General features: G+C 53.0%; 1 protein-coding gene across 1 annotated transcript in view; it reads right to left on the bottom strand.

Moving 5' to 3' along the window:
* Ufd4 (ubiquitin fusion-degradation 4-like) overlaps positions 1-19667 on the bottom strand; it is a 106340-nt gene that overhangs the window by 38969 nt on the left and 47704 nt on the right. The window contains exons 2-14 of the mRNA XM_089556412.1: positions 14732-14966; positions 13174-13401; positions 11295-11588; positions 10494-10552; positions 9679-9896; positions 7107-7282; positions 6460-6583; positions 5457-5664; positions 4466-4607; positions 3372-3605; positions 2631-2984; positions 1828-2124; positions 181-321 (exon numbers count right to left, since the gene is read on the bottom strand). Of these exons, the coding sequence (XP_089412538.1) occupies positions 181-321; positions 1828-2124; positions 2631-2984; positions 3372-3605; positions 4466-4607; positions 5457-5664; positions 6460-6583; positions 7107-7282; positions 9679-9896; positions 10494-10552; positions 11295-11588; positions 13174-13401; positions 14732-14966 (2710 nt within the window). The remainder of the gene's footprint in view (positions 1-180; positions 322-1827; positions 2125-2630; positions 2985-3371; positions 3606-4465; positions 4608-5456; positions 5665-6459; positions 6584-7106; positions 7283-9678; positions 9897-10493; positions 10553-11294; positions 11589-13173; positions 13402-14731; positions 14967-19667) is intronic.

The following is a 19667-nucleotide window of genomic DNA, read 5'->3' as shown; positions in this document are numbered from 1 at the left end:
TGTTATATTGAGATTTGATTACACTGAAGTACGCCAGCTGGCTTTGGCATAAGCTCAAATGCACACAACTGCGATTGCCCTAAAACCCTAAATGAAGCCTAGACTACCCAACAGTGCAGCAACAGTACAGCGCAAGGCAGCTCGGACCCTGCCCCTTTTCGAAAGTGGCTGTGTTCCCACCTCCTGCCAACTGGAGAGCTGCTTCTGGCAGGCACGGTCAATCTGGTCCACAATCTTGCACAGCCGTGTCACCACCACGCGTGGCTGCGCCTGGGCACTCCGGAAGTGCGCATTGTAGATGTCTCGCGCCTGAACCCGAACCTGCAAACAGGGAGAGAATGACATGTTCAGAAGCTCCTCCCGACCACCAAGGTCTTGCGCATCTGAACCCTCGCCACATGGCACTCAACAGACACGGACACAAGGAGACAAACAGGACAGTGCCCGTCCTGTGTCCGTGTCTGTTTAGTGCTATGTGGCAAGTGAACCGTCAGCAACTCGACCAAGCTTCCACTCTGGCAAATCTAAACTCTGTGGGCAACTGCCGACACCATGTCTCAAATCAGACGACTGCTGTCATAAATCAAGAGAAGGGAGCCTCAGCACTGAACAGCAAACTAGTCCACAGCTCAATTCTCCTCATCAACCGGAGTAGAGAGAATGGTGAATTGGTGTCCCATTCTCAGTAATACCGTATTTACTCGCGTAATAGGCGCACTCGCATAATAGGCGCACCCCTAGTTAGGGCGCGAAAAATCAGATTTTTTTATTTCCGCGCATAATAGGCGCACCCCGAACTTGGCACTGTGATCAATACTGTATTTACACGATTGCAAGCCGACGCCTCGCCACCCCCCGCTTCCAAATCTTTATTTTAACATAGTTTTTGCTGAACTGACTACTAGTCCCTACTAGTGCTGCTGCGGACCCACAGCACGTACAACGACATCGCGTAGAACAGCCGCACACAGTTTTCAGGGATGCTCACTTTAAACGTCTGTTTGGAAAGCTTCACCTCCAGCCGGAAACGTTCCCGACTTAGGCCCGCGAAAACCTCGGCGCTTGGAGTTGCGTACGAAAATTTAGGGACGCCGCAGTCGCAACTGCGGCACTTCTCGGTCGGCCACGTCGTATTTTCCGACCTGCCGCACGCTTGCCGCGTTCGAGAGCAAACTCCCAGCCGTGTAGCTGTTAAGGTGCTTGCCCGTCGAGCTAAAACATCAACGCTCCACGGCAAAGCCATAAACCACGATAACTATCGCGCTACCGCAAATCCAGGCACTTGACAGCAACAACAACAACAACAAAAAAAAAACGAGCTGGAGATGCTGATGGCGATATAGATAGCGAAAGCTCTCGCGGAGGAAAACGATGATGATGATGAGCTTGGCCTTGGGCGACGTCTGGAAGCTCCGGTGCGCGTGTGTGGCCTCCGCGATCAAGCGCCCGTTGCGCGCCGCCGGAGCCGATCGCGGAGGCCTCGGCGCGTGCATTCCGAAAGTTTCGGTGCGGCCCTTACACAGGCCTTTTTTTTTTTTTTTTTGAACATTTTCTTCGCGAAAACGGGGTGCGGCCCGTACACGAGTGCGTTTACGCGGTGTGTTCAATTTTGCGAGTCGAAAAATTTCCGGAAATTTTACCCCGCGTAATAGGTGCACCCCGAACTTTGAGCCGGATTTTCTGGAAAAAAAGTGCGCCTATTATGCGAGTAAATACGGTAATACAAAAAAAACGCAGTGCACAAAACAAAAACAGGATGAGGATGCAGACATGTGCAATTGTGCCAACATGCTCTGCATCCTCTGTCCACTAGGATATTTTCCCCACCTTCTGCTTGAGGGCCTCCATCTTGGAGCGGAGGCGCCTCCCCCGGCGGCCCGCCCAGCCGGCGGCGAACTCGGGCCCCAGGGAGGTCTCGGCCGTGAAGGAGTGCCGGGTGCCCCGGTTGGACTCGAAGATGAACCCCGGCAGGTCCTCCCGCAGCAGGGTGGCCTGCTGCTGCCCGTCCGAGTTGTGGATGGAGAGCTCCCCCTCCCGCCGGCACGACAGGGACCAGTTGCCCACCACCAGGCGCAGGGCGCTCGGGCTGGACAGCAGGGGCTGGCTCGGGGTGTGGGGCTTCACCTGGGCGCACCGATCAGGTTCATTCACACTCTCAGCGCACTTGAAAGGAACAGTTTGTTTCACCTTGAGCACAAATGGAGAACAACACTATCAACTCCACAGAGTACACCGAGAAGACAGGTGGGTAACTGAAAAAGTTTAACCTCATCAAAGCTCAAGCCACTCAATGAGATGCCATCAACAGAAGTGCACTGCCCCCGGATTCAGGTTATGAGCTACCAACAACCAGCTGCTAATGTCCAAAACAGACTTCACTCCACTCTGCGGGTTTGTCTAGCCAATTTATTCATGACCTCATGAATTTATTCACTTAAACTTAACCATGGAAGCCTTGCCTTGTCTCACCCTTCTATTACCACTGCCTTTATTGTCTTGTTTTGCCCTGCCTCATCATTCTGTTCGCGCTCCCTTTATTTATTTGCTGCTGCCCTATTATGGGTTGGTGCCAACACACCGTATCATTCCCCCGGTTCCCAAAAACAAAGCTGGTGGAGGAAGCCACCCACCAGGGTGCGTGCCCGCTGGAGCTTCTCCAGGAACTCGCCCCGGTTCTCGGAGGAGTCGGAGCCGCCCCCCTCGGGGCTGCCGCTCGAGTACATGGTGGCCAGCTTGCCGTCCAGGATGAAGCGGAACCAGCCATTGGAGCCGTGCGACAGCTCCAGGGCAGCCGCCTCACTCCACAGGTAGAGGCAGTCACGGCCCCGCACCAGGCTCCAGTCGCGCCAGTGGTAGGGGCGGCCCGCCACGATCTCCCGGGCATCCTCCTGGGGAGCCCCAGGCTGGGCCGAGGGCTGCTGGGGCGAGGAGGAAGAGTCATCCTCCTGGGCCGCCGGCTGCTGCTGCTGGTCAACGGAGGAGGCCTGCAAACCATAACCACAGTGAGTGCGAAACAGAAAGAGCATGAAAACATGAAAAAAAAAAAAGAACTCTGGAGGGAGCATCGCATGACGATTTGGAAGCCTAGTAAAGATATGAGACAAAGCAAGTCCCACAAGAAAGAAGAAAGAGAATGGCTTTAGGAAGTGCTCTGTGCAAGGCTTTTCGACACTGCTATCAGTAGTAACTCAAGCGCTGTCCTGTCAGACGCAGTTACCACGCCTCTTTTCTTGGCATTACACAATAGGCAGTACTATATTCTGCACACAGGACATAGCCCAGCGAATTAACAGAGACCTTACTGTTAAGCACAGTGTGCACAACCGTACTACTACAAGAAGAAAAAGCACAAAACAAGAGGGGCTGCTCACCCCTTCCTCGCGGGCACTACTGCCCCGGCCTGGGGTGGTGGTGGTGGGGGCAGTGGCCACCATCCCCTCGTCGGAGGAGTGGTCGGCCGACAGGGCAGCGGCTCCCCCTCCGGCCAGGGCCTGCACCTTGGAGAAGACGCCCAGGCGGGCAAAGTGCTCCAGGAAGGTGGACGGCCCCTTGGTCATCACCTCCTGGATCATCTGCAGGCACACCAGCAGGCTGTCCTCGTCCTCCTGCACAATCAGGAGGAATCAGGAGGAAGGGGGTGTCACCACAGGAGCGAGTCGCCCAGGCTCAGCAAAGGCTTCTTCTCACGGGATACGACTGAAGGATTGAAGGTAGCTCAAAAAAAGTACGACATCCTCATGAGGTGCCAATTTGCCCACAATCTTCACTTTAAACAGGTCTTGGTAGAAATATGCAAGCCATCTTTGTGGCAGACCAGATCACACAACCCAGCAGAAAATACAACCTTCTTCAAAATATTGCGGTTCAGACTCTGAAATATACAGTCTCTCTGTGCATGAGATATCGGATGCATGAAGAGCTTCACTCTGCCAATAATAACTTCAACTGAGGAGAGAGAATTTGGTCAGTTCATATACAGCACTCTCCATGATATGATTCCGACGGGGGTCTCAAAAAATATTTGTTACCTGGAATGAACCAAATCCGCACACAGAAAAACAGGCAATAATGCATTCAAGCAGATCTTTTCGCGGCTGAGGGGATTTATTTCTGGCCACAGACCACCATTTGCTCACGACATCGACTATGTGCGGGTCATCGGGCTATGTGCGCCAGCTGCACACTGCGCAGCTGTTGATAGCGTGTCGGCAATGTATGGGCAGCACATCACGTCCATGGGTGCAGCTGCAACTTGCACGTTCGTATGATCCAGAATGCTGCAGGAGTGTGTTTGGAATAGCCGAAATTGTGCACACTGTACACAATCAATGCACTGCAGCCAGGAAATTTTACTAGTTCTTATCATACCAAAATCCATATCAACCACGATCACATCGAGATTCTATTGCACTGGGCTCTAGAATACACAGATACCCACCTAAACAGGTGGCACACCTGTACTCACCTCAGAGTCGAGGACATTGGCAAGGACCTCGACCACCAGCGAGGCAAAGTTCGGCACGCCCTTCTCAATGTTGCCCATGTCGCTGAGCAGCGATGGCTGGATGTAGTGCAGCATCTTGCGAATCAGGTTCAGGCTAGACTTCCTGCAAGTGCAGTCAGAGAAGAAGGTGCACTGTGAGCAGCAATAAGCCAAGCAGCCAATCAGACGGGCAGGCAGGCACAGCCGCAATGGAGCCCACAGCTCGCAAGTAAAGAGCTGGATTCTCAGAACTCGACTCAAATCTGTTGTGAAAGGGTTACTTAGGCGGCTATTTTGGCAAAGGGCCCCTGAGGTGCTTGCTCCACAAACTTCTGTGCAGGAGAGCTACGACAGCCATTTCTTTTTTGTTTTAGAGTAAAAAATGCCAATACAAAACCAGGGACATGCACAGTTAAGTGTTTACAGGGTTTCAAAGCAAGTTTTAAGCTTCCAGTGATACACAGGCTCCGAAGTTATTCCAGCACTTGCACAACCCTAGCTGCCAAAGTAGGGCTACAGTGGCAAAATGAATAGGCCCTCAATTCTTCTATGTATGTGCCGCACAAACTGGAACAACGCTTTTGAGCGCGGAACTATTCTGCATTGCTCTTCTTTCATTGCGTTCATGCGAGTGCTAGACTTAGACTCTGCTTCACATCCTGCATGTACATTGTGCAGGCAAGACTGCAAGACGAATGCACTTCCGCAGCAAGGTGCTACAAAATTTTAATGTCCGTCACATCGCTGTGCGGTACGAATCTGTCATCTTCAGCTTCAGTGACAGCAAGACAGTGACAGCCGCAATGAATTTCTCAAGAACATAGCCAGTTCAGGCGCCAGGAGCTCAGCTGCTTGTGTACAGCAGGACAAGAATTCCAGCAACCTTCAGCTGCTTTCGGCCCTAGGTTGTCCCACCCCTCCGCTCATGAACCACGCCCACTGACACTGTGCAGGGACCCCTCCTCCTCCTCACCTGACCGAGCGGATGAGCGTGTGCTGGAAGGTGAGGCAGAAGACCGGCAGCAACCGGCGCAGGTAGACGGGCGCCATCTCGGGGTCCCCCTTGGGCTCACCATCGTCCTCGGGCTCCCCGGGCGTGGCCCCGCCACCAGCCCCCGATGATGAGGCCCCGCACGACCGCTTCTCTCCGGGCGACTCCCCCACCGGGCACATCCACTCGCCTGCGCACCAAGCGACCAATGGGCCAAGTTGGTCTTGAGTTGGCCTTGGGATTTGCCAACACAGTGGGCTACGCTGTGTTCACAGAACTGCACTGATGTGTGGATGCTAGACCCGTGAGACCCAGCATGAGGCCTAATGACAGGCCGAACAATGCGAGACTGAACCGCAGTCTTGCGAATGGTGTGTCATGGGCCATCACATAGCTTCTGCTATTGCAACCAGCCCATGCAGATCATAGTTTGTTTCAAGTGCCGCCAATTATGCAGCGAATTAACCCTATCAATAAGTTGTTTGTTGTCACAACAGATTTTCCTGTAGTATCTTGGGACCTGACAACAGAAGTTGTTGTAGCGACAAGAATTTCTGCAATATTGCCAGGTCTCCAGATGTAACGACAGAATCGGTTCCATCGCGACAACAAACAACTTTGCAATACAACAGAAAAACCTCTCCTAACAACAGGACGACAAAATAAAAACCTGTCGTAACGACAGGACAACAAAACAAAAATCTGTCGCAATGACAGGACGACAAAATAAAGATCTGTCGTAACGACAGGACAACAAAATTTGTGTTGTATATTGGGAATAGCTGTGTCATATTATTTTACTAGGAGGGTACTAACGTGGCGTTAGCTTCAGCTGCCCAGGCCTGTGCATACACCTGGACAGGTTGCTCATTATGCGGTGGGCAGTGCCACAAAGCAAGCTTCAAACAGACACACAACGGCTAAATGAGGGGAATGGCCACTACAAGTGCTAGTGCACTACAAGCCAGAGATGTGCACCACGCACCGGGTGACTGCAGAATGGCAGCCACTTCCCGGTGTCCCTCGTCGTTCCTCTCGCGTGCCTTGTCCAGGGGCGTCTTCCCATCCTCGTCGCGCAGGTCGGGGTTGGCACCATGCCGAAGCAGAACCTGCAGATATTATAACGTAAGGAGGGTGGGGATGAGGGCTCGCACCATGAGAACAGCAACAATGGCAACAGGAAAACACAGGAACAACTGAGAGCGGGGAGGTGAGTGAAAAAAAAATTTAACTGTGAACATCCCTCACACGAAATTCATTGCCCAGGAGCATCTGCGCAAATGCACAAACTACATGGTCGAGTGGCACGTGTGTCAAGACATGAACAATGTCACCTGGTTTGAAAGACTCGGACCACAGCACTCAAGATTCTGTGGCCAATTAACTCCCATATGCCAGTAGCCAGCCCCACCTGCAACTCTGCAAGAACATCGTGCAATGCGCTACCTCCTCACCCTCCTCCAGCTGTGTCTGGCACATTCTGGCCCAAGTCCCTGCTGTCTAACTAACCTGCAGCCACTGCTGTAACTACCTCCCGCATAAAGCAATATACAAGGGCAAAAAGAAAAAAGAAAACAGAGGAGCAATTCATCGCCATGTCCGACACACAGAGTTCCCCCCGCCCACACTCACCTTGGCCACGCCAGGTCGTCCGAAGCAGGCAGCATAGTGGAGGGAGGAGGAACGCTGCCCCTTGTTCACGTCGGCACCCCTGTCACACAGGAACTCGACCATTTCCTGGGTGCCGAAGGCTGAGGCCCAGTTGAGCAGTGTCTGGCCCACATCATCCATGAAGTTCACCTCAATGCCTGCTCCAGTGAAGAGGGGGAGAGGGTAGAGGGCAAAGAAGGCATCAGAACACTCTTCACAGGCTGCTGCAAACCTAGCCGTGCAACCCTAGCCGTGCAACCCTAGCCATGCAACCCCAGCCCTGCAACCCCAGCCCTGCAACGCCAGCCCTGCTACCCCAGCCCTGCTACCCCAGCCCTGCAACGCCAGCCCTGCAACGCCAGCCCTGCAACGCCAGCCCTGCAACGCCAGCCCTGCAACGCCAGCCCTGCAACGCCAGCCCTGCAACGCCAGCCCTGCAACGCCAGCTCTTCTACCCCAGCCCTGCTACCCCAGCCCTGCTACCCCAGCCCTGCTACCCCAGCCCTGCTACCCCAGCCATGCAACCCCAGCCATGCAACCCCAGCCCTGAAACCCCAGCCCTGCAACCCCAGCCCTGCTACCCCAGCCCTGCAACGCCAGCCCTGCAACGCCAGCCCTGCAACGCCAGCCCTGCAACGCCAGATCTTCTACCCCAGCCCTGCTACCCCAGCCCTGCTACCCCAGCCCTGCAACGCCAGCCCTGCAACGCCAGCCCTGCTACCCCAGCCCTGCAACGCCAGCCCTTCTACCCCAGATCTTCTACCCCAGCCCTGCTACCCCAGCCCTGCAACGCCAGCCCTGCAACGCCAGCTCTTCTACCCCAGATCTTCTACCCCAGCTCTGCTACCCCAGCCCTGCTACCCCAGCCCTGCTACCCCAGCCCTGCTACTCCAGCCATGCAACCCCAGCCCTGCTACCCCAGCCCTGCAACGCCAGCCCTGCAACGCCAGATCTTCTACCCCAGCTCTGCTACCCCAGCCCTGCTACCCCAGCCATGCAACCCCAGCCCTGCAACGCCAGCCCTGCTACCCCAGCCCTGCAACGCCAGCCCTGCAACGCCAGCCCTGCAACGCCAGCCCTTCTACCCCAGCCCTGCTACCCCAGCCCTGCAACGCCAGCCCTGCAACGCCAGCTCTTCTACCCCAGCTCTGCTACCCCAGCCCTGCTACCCCAGCCCTGCTACCCCAGCCATGCTACCCCAGCCATGCAACCCCAGCCCTGCTACCCCAGCCCTGCTACCCCAGCCCTGCAACGCCAGCCCTGCAACGCCAGCTCTGCAACGCCAGCTCTTCTACCCCAGCTCTGCTACCCCAGCCCTGCTACCCCAGCCCTGCAACCCCAGTTCTGCAACGCCAGCTCTGCAACGCCAGCTCTGCTACCCCAGCTCTGCTACGCCAGCTCTGCTACCCCAGCTCTGCTACGCCAGCCCTGCTACCCCAGCCCTGCAACCCCAGCCCTGCAACCCCAGCCCTGCAACCCCAGCCCTGCAACGCCAGTTCTGCTACGCCAGCTCTGCAACGCCAGCTCTGCAACGCCAGCTCTGCAACGCCAGCTCTGCAACGCCAGCCCTGCAACGCCAGCTCTGCAACGCCAGCTCTGCTACCCCAGCCCTGCTAGGCCAGCTCTGCAACGCCAGCTCTGCTACCCCAGCCCTGCAACGCCAGCTCTGCAACGCCAGCTCTGCTACCCCAGCCCTGCAACGCCAGCTCTGCAACGCCAGCTCTGCTACCCCAGCCATGCAATGCCAGCCCTGCTAGGCCAGCTCTTCTACCCCAGCTCTGCTACCCCAGCTCTGCAACGCCAGCTCTGCTACCCCAGCCCTGCTAGGCCAGCTCTGCAACGCCAGCTCTGCTACCCCAGCCCTGCAATGCCAGCTCTGCTAGGCCAGCTCTGCTAGGCCAGCTCTTCTACCCCAGCTCTGCTACCCCAGCTCTGCAACGCCAGCTCTGCTACGCCAGCTCTGCTACGCCAGCTCTGCTACGCCAGCTCTGCAACGCCAGCTCTGCAGCCCAAGCTCTGCTACCCAAGCTCTGCTACCCAAGCTCTGCTACCCAAGCTCTACTACCCAAGCTCTGCTACCCAAGCTCTGCTACGCCAGCTCTGCAACCCCAGCTCTGCAACCCCAGCCCTGCTACTTCAGCCCTGCTACTTCAGCCCTGCAACAAAGCACTTTCAGAGATACTCCAGGGGACAAAAAAGCTCTGTATGTGGTAGGACGCTTTGCCACGAGTCCCACTACACTGCCATCCATTTTTCACTTCGAACGGCTGCATATTTCAATGGAGGGGGCACCACACTTCAGCCTTGATGCCACATGCAGGACTGCAGCTCCAATCCGCATCTCAGATGACAGTAATGCCATATTACATGCACTGAGCTAATGCAGTGGGCAAGAGTCAAATCCTTAAACCCGTTCAAAACTCCCCTATACCCACATGCTTCAGAAGCAGCCAAGCACAAGCAATTTTTATTAATGCGCATCACCGTTCATGCAGCTAAGCTAGACAGTTCACCGAAGGCGAAGCGCCACGACAGATCAACAGGGATGACCTACCGCCCGAGTCGATGGCATCCACAAGGGCGTCTGTGTCCTTGCTGCGGATGCAGTCGATAAGCTGCCGGTGGGTGCGCTCGCCCCCGGCACTGTCGACCCGCCGAAGGGAGCTCAGCCGGGTGGAGACTGAGGCCACACCAGCCTTCGGCAGAGCCTTGCGGCCCTCAAACAGCAGCACTAGGAGCAGGTCCACCAGGCGCATGGTGTCCAGGACACACCTGTGTCCCGGTACAGGAACACGAACATGAAGACTCCGGTAGCTTCAGTTGCCACAAAGAATTCATGGCAGAACAATGCAACCAACGGGCAGGACCGTTCCATCCCAAATCCGATGCATCTGGGCCAGTTTTGCCCTTTACCAGGCAAGAATTACTACTCTCATCAATGCCTATAAGAGAGCCTTTCTAAATTTTCATGGAATTTTCATGTCTTATTTTGTTGACATGGTACCAATTGGAGCTCCCAATAATGTAGTGAATTTGAATTTCTGACATTTCAAGAGCTGCCAAAAGGGAGGCCCATATAAAGAATGTAGAAGATAGCACAGAACCTAATCTGCAAGTGGCTGGGCTTTTGCTTAAGCACACAATGAAATTATCTTTCATGACCCCCTACCTACTGTTAGCTACAAGACCTTACACAGTCATGTACATCAACGGAAAAAGGTTTAGACGATCGCAACGGTTCCAAGATTATCCAAACAACCATCCAGAACCTCAGCACAGTGCATCATTTCACTACATTACATTAGGGGGAACCCAGCAATGCTCTCCACATGCTTCATTCTAGTAATTCTGCCAGAGTGCTGTACTCACCGTTCATCTCCTTGAAGGGCAGACTCAATGGCGTCTGGAAGCTCTGACCTCAACAGGTCCTGCAAACAAAGATCAATGGAGCACTTTGTATTCATGCAACCAAATGTTTCCATTTCTAAAGAGCAAGAGCCAGATGAAAAGAACAATAAAATTGCTAGACTTCGGCTATAGTAAGTTAAAATTTTGGCTTAAAGTCACCATACAATGAGTTATTCATTGCTCTTGTCGGGATGCCAGATCGGAGCCTGCTATATACAGGTGTGCAGCTAGCGAAATGTTATACCTTACCATTTCCGCATGACGGCTACTGTTACCGTGCCAGGAACTAACTGGCCATGCAGACTGTGCACGCGTATGGGATATGCCAAATGGTTATGGCAAGTGGTACTGGTATGCGAAAATGTTTGAGTAAAAATCTAAATGCAGAGAAGAGTGCAAAACAAAAAGGAGGGGGCTACCTGCATGAGAAAAACAGACTATAAAAGTGCACATATTACTGCTTAACTACCTAGAGAATCCTCCAAAGCATTGCAAACGGTCTCCACCACTGACAAAAAGCAAGACAGAACCCAACCCCAACAGCAAGCAACATTTAAACATTCCCAAGCAGCCACATATGTCAAGGTAACTTCTGCATCATGCTGCTACTTCCTGGATTACATGGGGTACCACTTCTTGCGAGAAACTAACAGCTGTCATCACCAGCTACAACAAGGGCTTCGGAGCCTTAACAGGAAAACGGTGTACTGTAGGTGTCGCCCCTGACAAGCAGCATCACACCAAAGCTGGGAGCAAACTCACGTGTGTGATGGCAGGTGAGCCTCGGCAGAGGGTGGACAGCAGGCTGATGATGGTGGACACGGTCGGAGATGACTTTGGCTCAGCCGGTGGAGCAGCGGGGGCCGAGGTGCCACCACTCTGCGTGCCACCTCCAGAAGGTGGCGCCAGCAACGAGGACGCCGGAGCTGCGGCGTGTGCCATGCGGCTCAGGAGTTGCTGAACCAGGCCGTGTTCGGCCAGGGGTGCGGGGTCCAAGGACCGCCGCATGAACCGGTCCGCCAGGGAGGCAAAGCACCGGAGGGCACCATCGGACACCTGTGCATGATGCAACAAGAATTTACTTATTTTTAACCTATTACCGTTAACAATGACGCCCCAATGAACCCACAGCAATCAGAGTCGCACATCCACAAGTTAAAACTGCACTGTGTCCTAACAGTGCTTTTATATGCCTTGCAAACACACACACGCATCCTTCCCCATTGCAAGCAACTATCAATGACATAATTAGCAAGTAAGAGTGGAATGACCACTAATCTGATAAGATGAAGTTGATAAACAGATTCCTAACACCAACCTGAAAAAGGATGAACAGAGGCCCAATGATCTGTCCAGCTGTAAGTGATAATGATTTACACCCCAGTGATACCTATAGCATCAGCTGCAGGGACTGCGCCCCGCCTAATGAGGTCAAGTATGACTACAGTCGCAGGTGAGACATCGACCGAAGGCATGCTTTGCAATACGCACATCGGAATCTCAAATGCAACAGGCGTTCAAAATTTCCACCAGAGCACAGAAACTCATGAAAATACAGTACTGGTCCTTGTGTACCTTTCCTGTGCACTGAGTATGGCACTGAGTGCTCTTTTTATTCACGACCACCAAAAGCATGTTCCGGCAATTCAGAATGCAGACCTCATTTTGTGTGTCAGCCCATAAAACCAGGTGGTGTTGACTTGTTCAAGCCAAAAGTGAACGCAGTTTGGCGCATGTATGCAACATAAAAACATAAAAACAGAGAAGTGTGCTGCACCTACTCCACTGGCCACACGTGCGTGATCCTACTCTGACATCATGACAACATCGCACCTTTTCAAGCAGGTTTACTATTGTCTATCTGGATGAAATTCCATCTGGCCACTATACTCAGAGATAGGTTTTCTTGGCAATTCTTCAGAGGCTAGGCAGGAAAAGGATGGAAGGTTGTTCATAGTTCGGGCTAGGGGTGCGGAGGAGTGAAAGTGGGGAAGCTATGGAGTCTAACAATGAAGAACACGGCATGGGCACAAAGCCCACCTCCTTCCCTTTCCTGACTAGCCTCTGAAGCACTGCCAAGAAAACTTGTCTTATAGGCAAGGGTCATCATCATCATCAATCACCAGCCTGACTACGCCCACTGCAGGGCAAAGGCCTCTCCCATGTCTCTCCAATTAACCGCGTCCTTCGCCAGCTGCGGCCACCGTGCTCCCGCAAATTTCTTAATCCCATCAGTCCACCTAACTTCCTGCCACCCCCTACCACACTTGCCTTCTCTTCGTATCCACGCCGTTACCCTTAAAGACCAGCGGTTATCCTGCCTTTGCATTGCATGCCCTGCCCAAGCCCACTTCTTCCTCTTGATTTCGACTAGAATGTCATTAACCCATGTTTGTTCTCTCACCCACCCCGTTACACCTATCATTTTTCTTTCCATAGCTCGCTGCGTTGTCCTTAACTCCCAAGGGTAACGGAGGTTATCAAGTACAACTCCCCCCATCCCCAGGCCATATGCTCATGGCATTCTCACTTAGACCCAAGGAAAGCTACTGCTGCAAAAGCTCTGTGCCTGACCAATAAAAACAACTCTCCACGCTGGCACTCGAGACCCACGCGTAGAGAGGCAGAGCGGGTGACTCACGTGGGTGTCCTCGTGGCGCAGCAGGAGGGAGAGGGCCTCGACGCAGGCCGGTAGACAGGCATCACTGGTGTCCACCTTGCCGCACAGGCGTGACACCACAGCCATGGCCGAGTGCAGGGTGTCCTTGTGCACCAGGGAGCCCTTGTCCCGGATGAAGGAGAGCACGCACTGCAGGCCGCCGGCCTCAAACACTGCACCCGCCTCCCGGGTGCAGATGAGCTCCAGGACCTGTGGGCCACCAGAGCAAAGAGTCAATACTTGAGCAATGAAGCCTGTGGTTTGGCTTTAGGAAGGTTCATGCCCAAAAGTGACTCTGGCGCCCGATAATTTTGACCCTCGATCAAAATGTGAGCAACACGGCCGGGATCGAACCGTGTCTTCCGGGTCAGCAACAGAGCGTCATAAAGGATAAAGGCTATGCGGCACTTGTAGAAGGACAAATGTTACAAGCAAAGAAAGGTTCCAATATGTATTGTGAATACATGTGCACACATTAGCAAACAGTGACAGCTAAAACCAAAAACATAAAACTTTTGAAAACTATGTGGATTAACAGCAGTACAGTCCAAATGCCAACAAAACATCAATTTAGCAGCTTAAGGAAGGGAACTGAAAATGGTGGAGGAAAACCAAAGATCAGTGGGAAAATGTCGAAGCAAACAAGCAGATGCACTTACAGGCAAAGGACAGCAAACGCTACAATGTATATATTTTTCCTTTCACAGCAAATTCAGGCTTCCTACAGGCTCACCAAGGCTATTATTGCACACTGGTAGGTGCTACCATGCGAGCAAAGAAGCAGGTGACCCTGGCAACATAACGATTCAGAAGACTGCTGAAATTCATCATAAGTATATCTGGCTACACTCAAATTATACATAAAACTATTACTTCTAAAAAAATCTAGGTAGTCGTAAGACAGAGGAGGCCAGCGAACTGTAAACTGTGTAAGCTGAATAGTTTTGCGAGGTGGACGACGAAACTACCACGTGCAAATATGTGCACTGTTCCCCATTCATGGCAATCAGAACACAACCCAGGGTTCAATTCTTCAAACACAAACATGTACAGTCAGTGACAAAAGTCTTCGGACCACGTGTTCCTCAAACGAAGCTTATAGCTCTACCATCAGACAGAGGCTGGAGACCACACTTGTGGGGATGAAAGAACAAAAGATTAACTTTTACCTTCACAAGTGTGGTCTCCAGCCGCCGACTAACAGCAGAGCTATCTGCTTCGTTAGAGGAACACGTGGTCCGGAGACTTTTGTCCCCGACTGTACCTCTTGCAGCATAGCAACAAAAACACATTGGTAAATGATGCCAACTAAGGGGTTCGAAAGGCCTTTGATCCATGATGCTGTTACTTCTGATGCTTTCCCCCCTTCTCATTTTTGTCTAAGCACCATGACAGGCCGGGCCCATGGCAACAGATGCAATGCTGCAGGTGCTCAACCAATTCAACATCACCAAGGTGGTTGCAAGGGACGAGACGAAACCCACGAACAATGCTCGCAACCATGCGTTTTCCGCAACTAAAACACAAGAAACGCACAAACCTTGACGCACTGCTCGGCGAGGTCCTTGCTGGTGCGCGACGACACGTCAGCCACCACCAGGCGGTTGCACATGGCCTTGACGGCGCCATCGACGGCCACAATGCGGCGGGTGCACTCGGCCGACACGTCCAGGTAGTAGGTGATGGCCCGGGCCGTAACCTCAAGCACATTGTCGGGTGCCCCTTCGTCCAGGAAGATGCGGCACAGGGCAGGGAGAAAAGTGCGCGGTGGACAACTGCAGCGGGGCAAAAGGACGGGGAAAGGACACACTCAGATTAACCTGCTACCACATGGCCTTTGCCAGCTCTAATACACCTCTATCAAAGAGATGTTTCTAATAACCACTGAATAGAGAGAGAGAGAGAAATGGACGGAAAGGCAGGGAGGTTAACCAGGCTACCATACACTTGGGGAGGGGAACAAAGAGGAAAAAAAGGAAAAAGAGCGGCAATGAAATGAGTTTTTCAAGTGTCCATCGACCACTATGCAACCCCGAGTCCTACACAACTCCAGATCGAAGCAGCGAATTCACCTCAAAGGAGACTCTCCAGCCAAAGGCACATTGACCAGTTCTGTCACGCCACGGTTAACCCTCCCAAAACGTGAAATCGCGGATGACTGGCTTGTGCCTCCGTGAAATGGGATTAACCGTGATGGCCTGACCATCAGTCGACGCCGTCGGCTGGACAGCCTCCTTTGAGGGCATTTGCCACTTCATTCTTGGGTTGTATCAGACTACAATGCATTTAATATTAGTGCAGAATACCTGCTTGACCAACTTCAAAAACAAAGGAACAAACGTGTCAACAAAGAGATGAAATAAACATCGCAACCCAGGCTTTCACGCTTCACGAATATCTATCTGCACATCTGTCGTAACGCACTGGGACCCCTGATGGAACTGGCACGCTTTCCTCTTGCATCCCTAGGTTCACAGGGAAATCACATGCGAAACAAAAATATCTAGAACATAGCTTACCAGTCATACAGTTCAGGCTTCATTCTTGGCAAGAAAACAAGGGACGTTTGTTTCCTTGCCAAACAAGAACCTCCACCAAGCGGTCTTTACTGTGTGTAGTTGATTACTAACTTTAATGAACATGACTAAACTGGCATATCATTTAATGATGCTGTCCCTGGCATATATAACATATAATAAGGGCAAAGTTTTTACACGACCAAATTTAGATTATGCCTTCCTTATTTTATGAACAAATTCCTTTTAGCATTACCCAAGAAACTAAAGCAAGACGAAATTAAAATTTCAAAACAGGTCACCACATCGATGAATATAAACAGTCTAGCGGCTGTGAATTTCAGAAATTTCTGAACAACCTTATGCAACAACGAATACAACAGATGGCATAAATTGCAGAAAGCAGACTCGCATGAAAACATGTTAGCATGTTAACGTAAACACGCATTAATCATACACAACCCCATCCTTACAATCATTCTCTCAGCTGCTCTGAGCAACTCCAGGTAAAGCAGGCCAGGTGACAAAAAAAACAAATTATTCATGCGCGGCTTTCAAAACAATGCTGCAAAATGATACAGCTAGTAGTTCAGTTCAAACACAATGTTTTCAAAACTGACGCCAAGCTGCGACCTGCACTGCACGAGTTGTGCAGAGCAGCTCACAATGCCCGCCTGGCATTGTTTACATCCCAGTGGAACACAATAGGTTTCCTCGCAGCTGGCAGTGACAGCACTGTGACGCGACAACAGAACCCGTGCTGAGTTCTGTGCAGAGTAAAACCCCACAACGCGTACCCGCACTAGTGGAAACGAGGCGGCCAAAAAGAAAGCACTGCATCAGAAGCGAGCTCGCTCACAACGCGTGCCCAATCAGCCGTGCATACAATGCCCTTCACGTGCTCGAGCGCCGCACCTCCAACTGCACTCCTAATCTGCCCACGTGAGCAGTGGTGGCAGCAGCTCTTCCTCTGTGAAAGCGACTGCTGCCGAGCTGTCTGCTAAATGTGGAAGGTCCCCCCCACATATCAGCCCCAACCTCTCCATGGTCAGCGCAGCCTTATCAGTACTGCTCATATCTCTCTGGCTTGCTTGCGCAGTCACTTCTGCTGCCTTGTGACACCCCAGAATAAATGGTGTGATGCAAGTGCTCTGCAGTATGATGCAATTTGCACGTGATCGCACGAAGTAAACGCAATAAATCTGCACTAGCAGTATCGGTTGCACATTCTGCATCTATAGTGGTCACCTCACCATCCCACTGCATCTATGAAGTGTGTTTCGCCACTGCTTTCTTGTTCGAGTGGTGCATGGGGTTCTCATGGGGGGAGGCGTCTGGAGGGTGGATGGGAGTGAATGGGTGGCAGGTAGGGCCTTTTAGAGGGTGGAAGTCAGTGGATGGGCGGTGGGTAGGGCCTTCTGGAGGGTGGACGTGAGTGAATGGGTGGCAGGTAGGGCCTTTTAGAGGGTGGATGTGAGTGAATGGGTGGCAGGTAGGGCCTTTTAGAGGGTGGAAGTATGTGGATGGGTGGTGGGTAGGGCCTTTTAGAGGGGGGGAAGTCAGTGGATGGGTGGTGAGTAGGGCCTTCTGGAGGGTGGACGTGAGTAAATGGGTGGTGGGTAGGGCCTTTTAGAGGGTGGATGTGAGTGAATGGGTGGTGGGTAGGGCCTTTTAGAGGGTGGATGTGAGTGAATGGGTGGTGGGTAGGGCCTTTTAGAGGGGTGAGGTCAGTGGGTAGAGGGATGGATGGGTAGAGGGTGAAGGTGGGTGGATTGGTTTTGGGTGGCGGCAGATGTGAGTTGGTGGTGAGTGGAGGCCTTCTGGAGAGTTGGAGAGCTTCAGAAGAGTGAAGGTAAATTGTTTGGTGGTCGGTGGAAGATTTTGGTGGATGGAGATTGGTGGAAAGCAAAGGTACGGGTGGGTAGTGGGCAGAGGCCTTTACGGACATATTTTGTGAAGATGAAGGTACTATTGCTGACACATTAAAATTATTCGCAAGGAATGGAGCCTTATAGTAGCTACAGTGTGCTTCCCAGCCATACGATGTGTGTACTGAGACTTCCAGTACCGTCTGGCAACATGAAACGTTTTACCTACAAGACCTTGATGACAAACTGAGGATGGCCTTTGTCGACAGACCACTGCACACTAATGACAAAGACGGTACTTCCATTGGAAGTTCACAAGCTAGAAAATGCCAAATAAACGAAGCACAGGTATTGCCGTCATCACCCGATTCCAGAAGTACACCACTGTGGTGCATCGTCACGTTTTTTGTTTGTTTGTTTTCTTCTGGGGGGGGGGGTGCGTTTAAGAAAAATCACGAAGTTCCTTTGGGTAAGGATTTGAGTCGCCGGCGTGCGCAAAAATGTGGACGTCGCATGCGAAAGGGATTAATAACGCGCGGAAACGTGGGAACCGAGAGCTGCGCTCCCCTTTTCAAGACACGGCCAGCAACCAGCGTGCACGAACTCCGAGCACAACTGCCTGCCGTTCCACGGGGGGCAAGAACGAGTCCCGCAGAACGCGGCCACACACGCCATCCAGGGAGGGGGGCTACACAAGCGCAGCGATCAAACGCAAAGCCGCCAAAGAGAGCACACACGCCCCCCATCCCCCGAACCAGAAACAACCCCTTCTTCGCTAACGAGTGCCCACGATGGGGCCGGTGGTTCCCTTCGACCGCCCGAATATATTTCCCACGTAGTGCCGCGTCGGGTGCGCGCTTTTCGTTTTACTTCCGCGGCCGCCGATCGGGCCGATCTCGAGGAGGAGACTCTCTCGAAAACCACCGCTCGCTGGGTGCGGGGAAAGGAGGGGACAGGCTCGCCGCTGTAGCTGTTGTTGTTTGGGGCCGCACAGAGAGGGAAGCAGAATCGGGCGCTTATCGGACCCCGGCGCCGCCGGTCGGCCGAAAAGCAGTCCCCGCCGCCGAGTCAACGACCGACCGACCGACCGACCAACCGAGGAACAACGCAAGCAGTCGCCGGACCGGCCAAGCCCCGCGAGGTGGTGGTGGTGGGAGTAGTGGGTGGGGAGGGGTAATACACGGGCACCACGACGGCTGCGCGCGGGGTACTGCAGTCAGTGCCTGCGCGTCGGTGAATCGAGGGCTCGCAGTTGCCGCAGCGTAGTTCGCGACGCGCATTACGCATGCGCGAGTCGTTACGGAGCTCTCCCGTGAGCCGCCGACTAACGGAGCGCGAAGTTTCTTGGACGAGTAGGCGTGCAGACACGCGATGATGATGATGACGCCGCTGGCCGGCCGCAGCAGCAGACGACCATGACGGGCAGCGTCAAGGCAAGCGAGAGCTGCAAGCAGACGGGCCGTTCTCCGCAGCAGACGATGTCGGCAGTGGGAGTCGGTCGGCCGTTTATATAAATGCTCGCGCACTGGGCCCACTGTCGAGCACAAATGACCGCTACTCGCAGCGCGATCCTTGGGAGGGAAAGTTAGTCGTACCAAAGGCGCTCAAGGAACGGTGGCGACGCGCGTCTGTGTGGTGAACTTTAAAGGGGGGTGCTCGGAACATCCGCCGCGTTGTGTTGCAGACGATATCATGAACGGCACCGGTAAAAAAGCACGAGCCGAAATGCGAAGAAATAGATAGTCAAAGTTTGGCCTAGTTAGCTGACAGCGAGAGATGACGAAAGGAACGGAACGACGCACGGCGGCGCTGGTCTCATTTAATCCAGCACGACTGCTCAGAGCTCTATCGCAGCATCCATGCACTTCATGAACGGGTTTGATTCGCAGCGGCGGTGTCCTGTGCAAGCACGAATGTTTAAAAAAAGAAAATTGCACCCAGCACGCCTAATCCCACGACTCAATACACCATGAAGATGACGCGAGTTAATGGCGTATTAGAACTCCGCTTGCTCCAGGCAGATTGGGTGAAATGCACAGCATTAAAAGAGAAAAAACCCAGTGTGCAGAACTGTAACGAAACTATGGCACGC

The sequence above is a fragment of the Amblyomma mixtum genome, chromosome 8 (assembly GCF_055824585.1).
Source record: "Amblyomma mixtum isolate Tamu chromosome 8, ASM5582458v1, whole genome shotgun sequence".
NCBI lineage: Eukaryota > Metazoa > Arthropoda > Arachnida > Ixodida > Ixodidae > Amblyomma > Amblyomma mixtum.
Note: the sequence above shows the minus strand (reverse complement) of the source record. Positions and strands in the feature narration are given on the sequence as shown.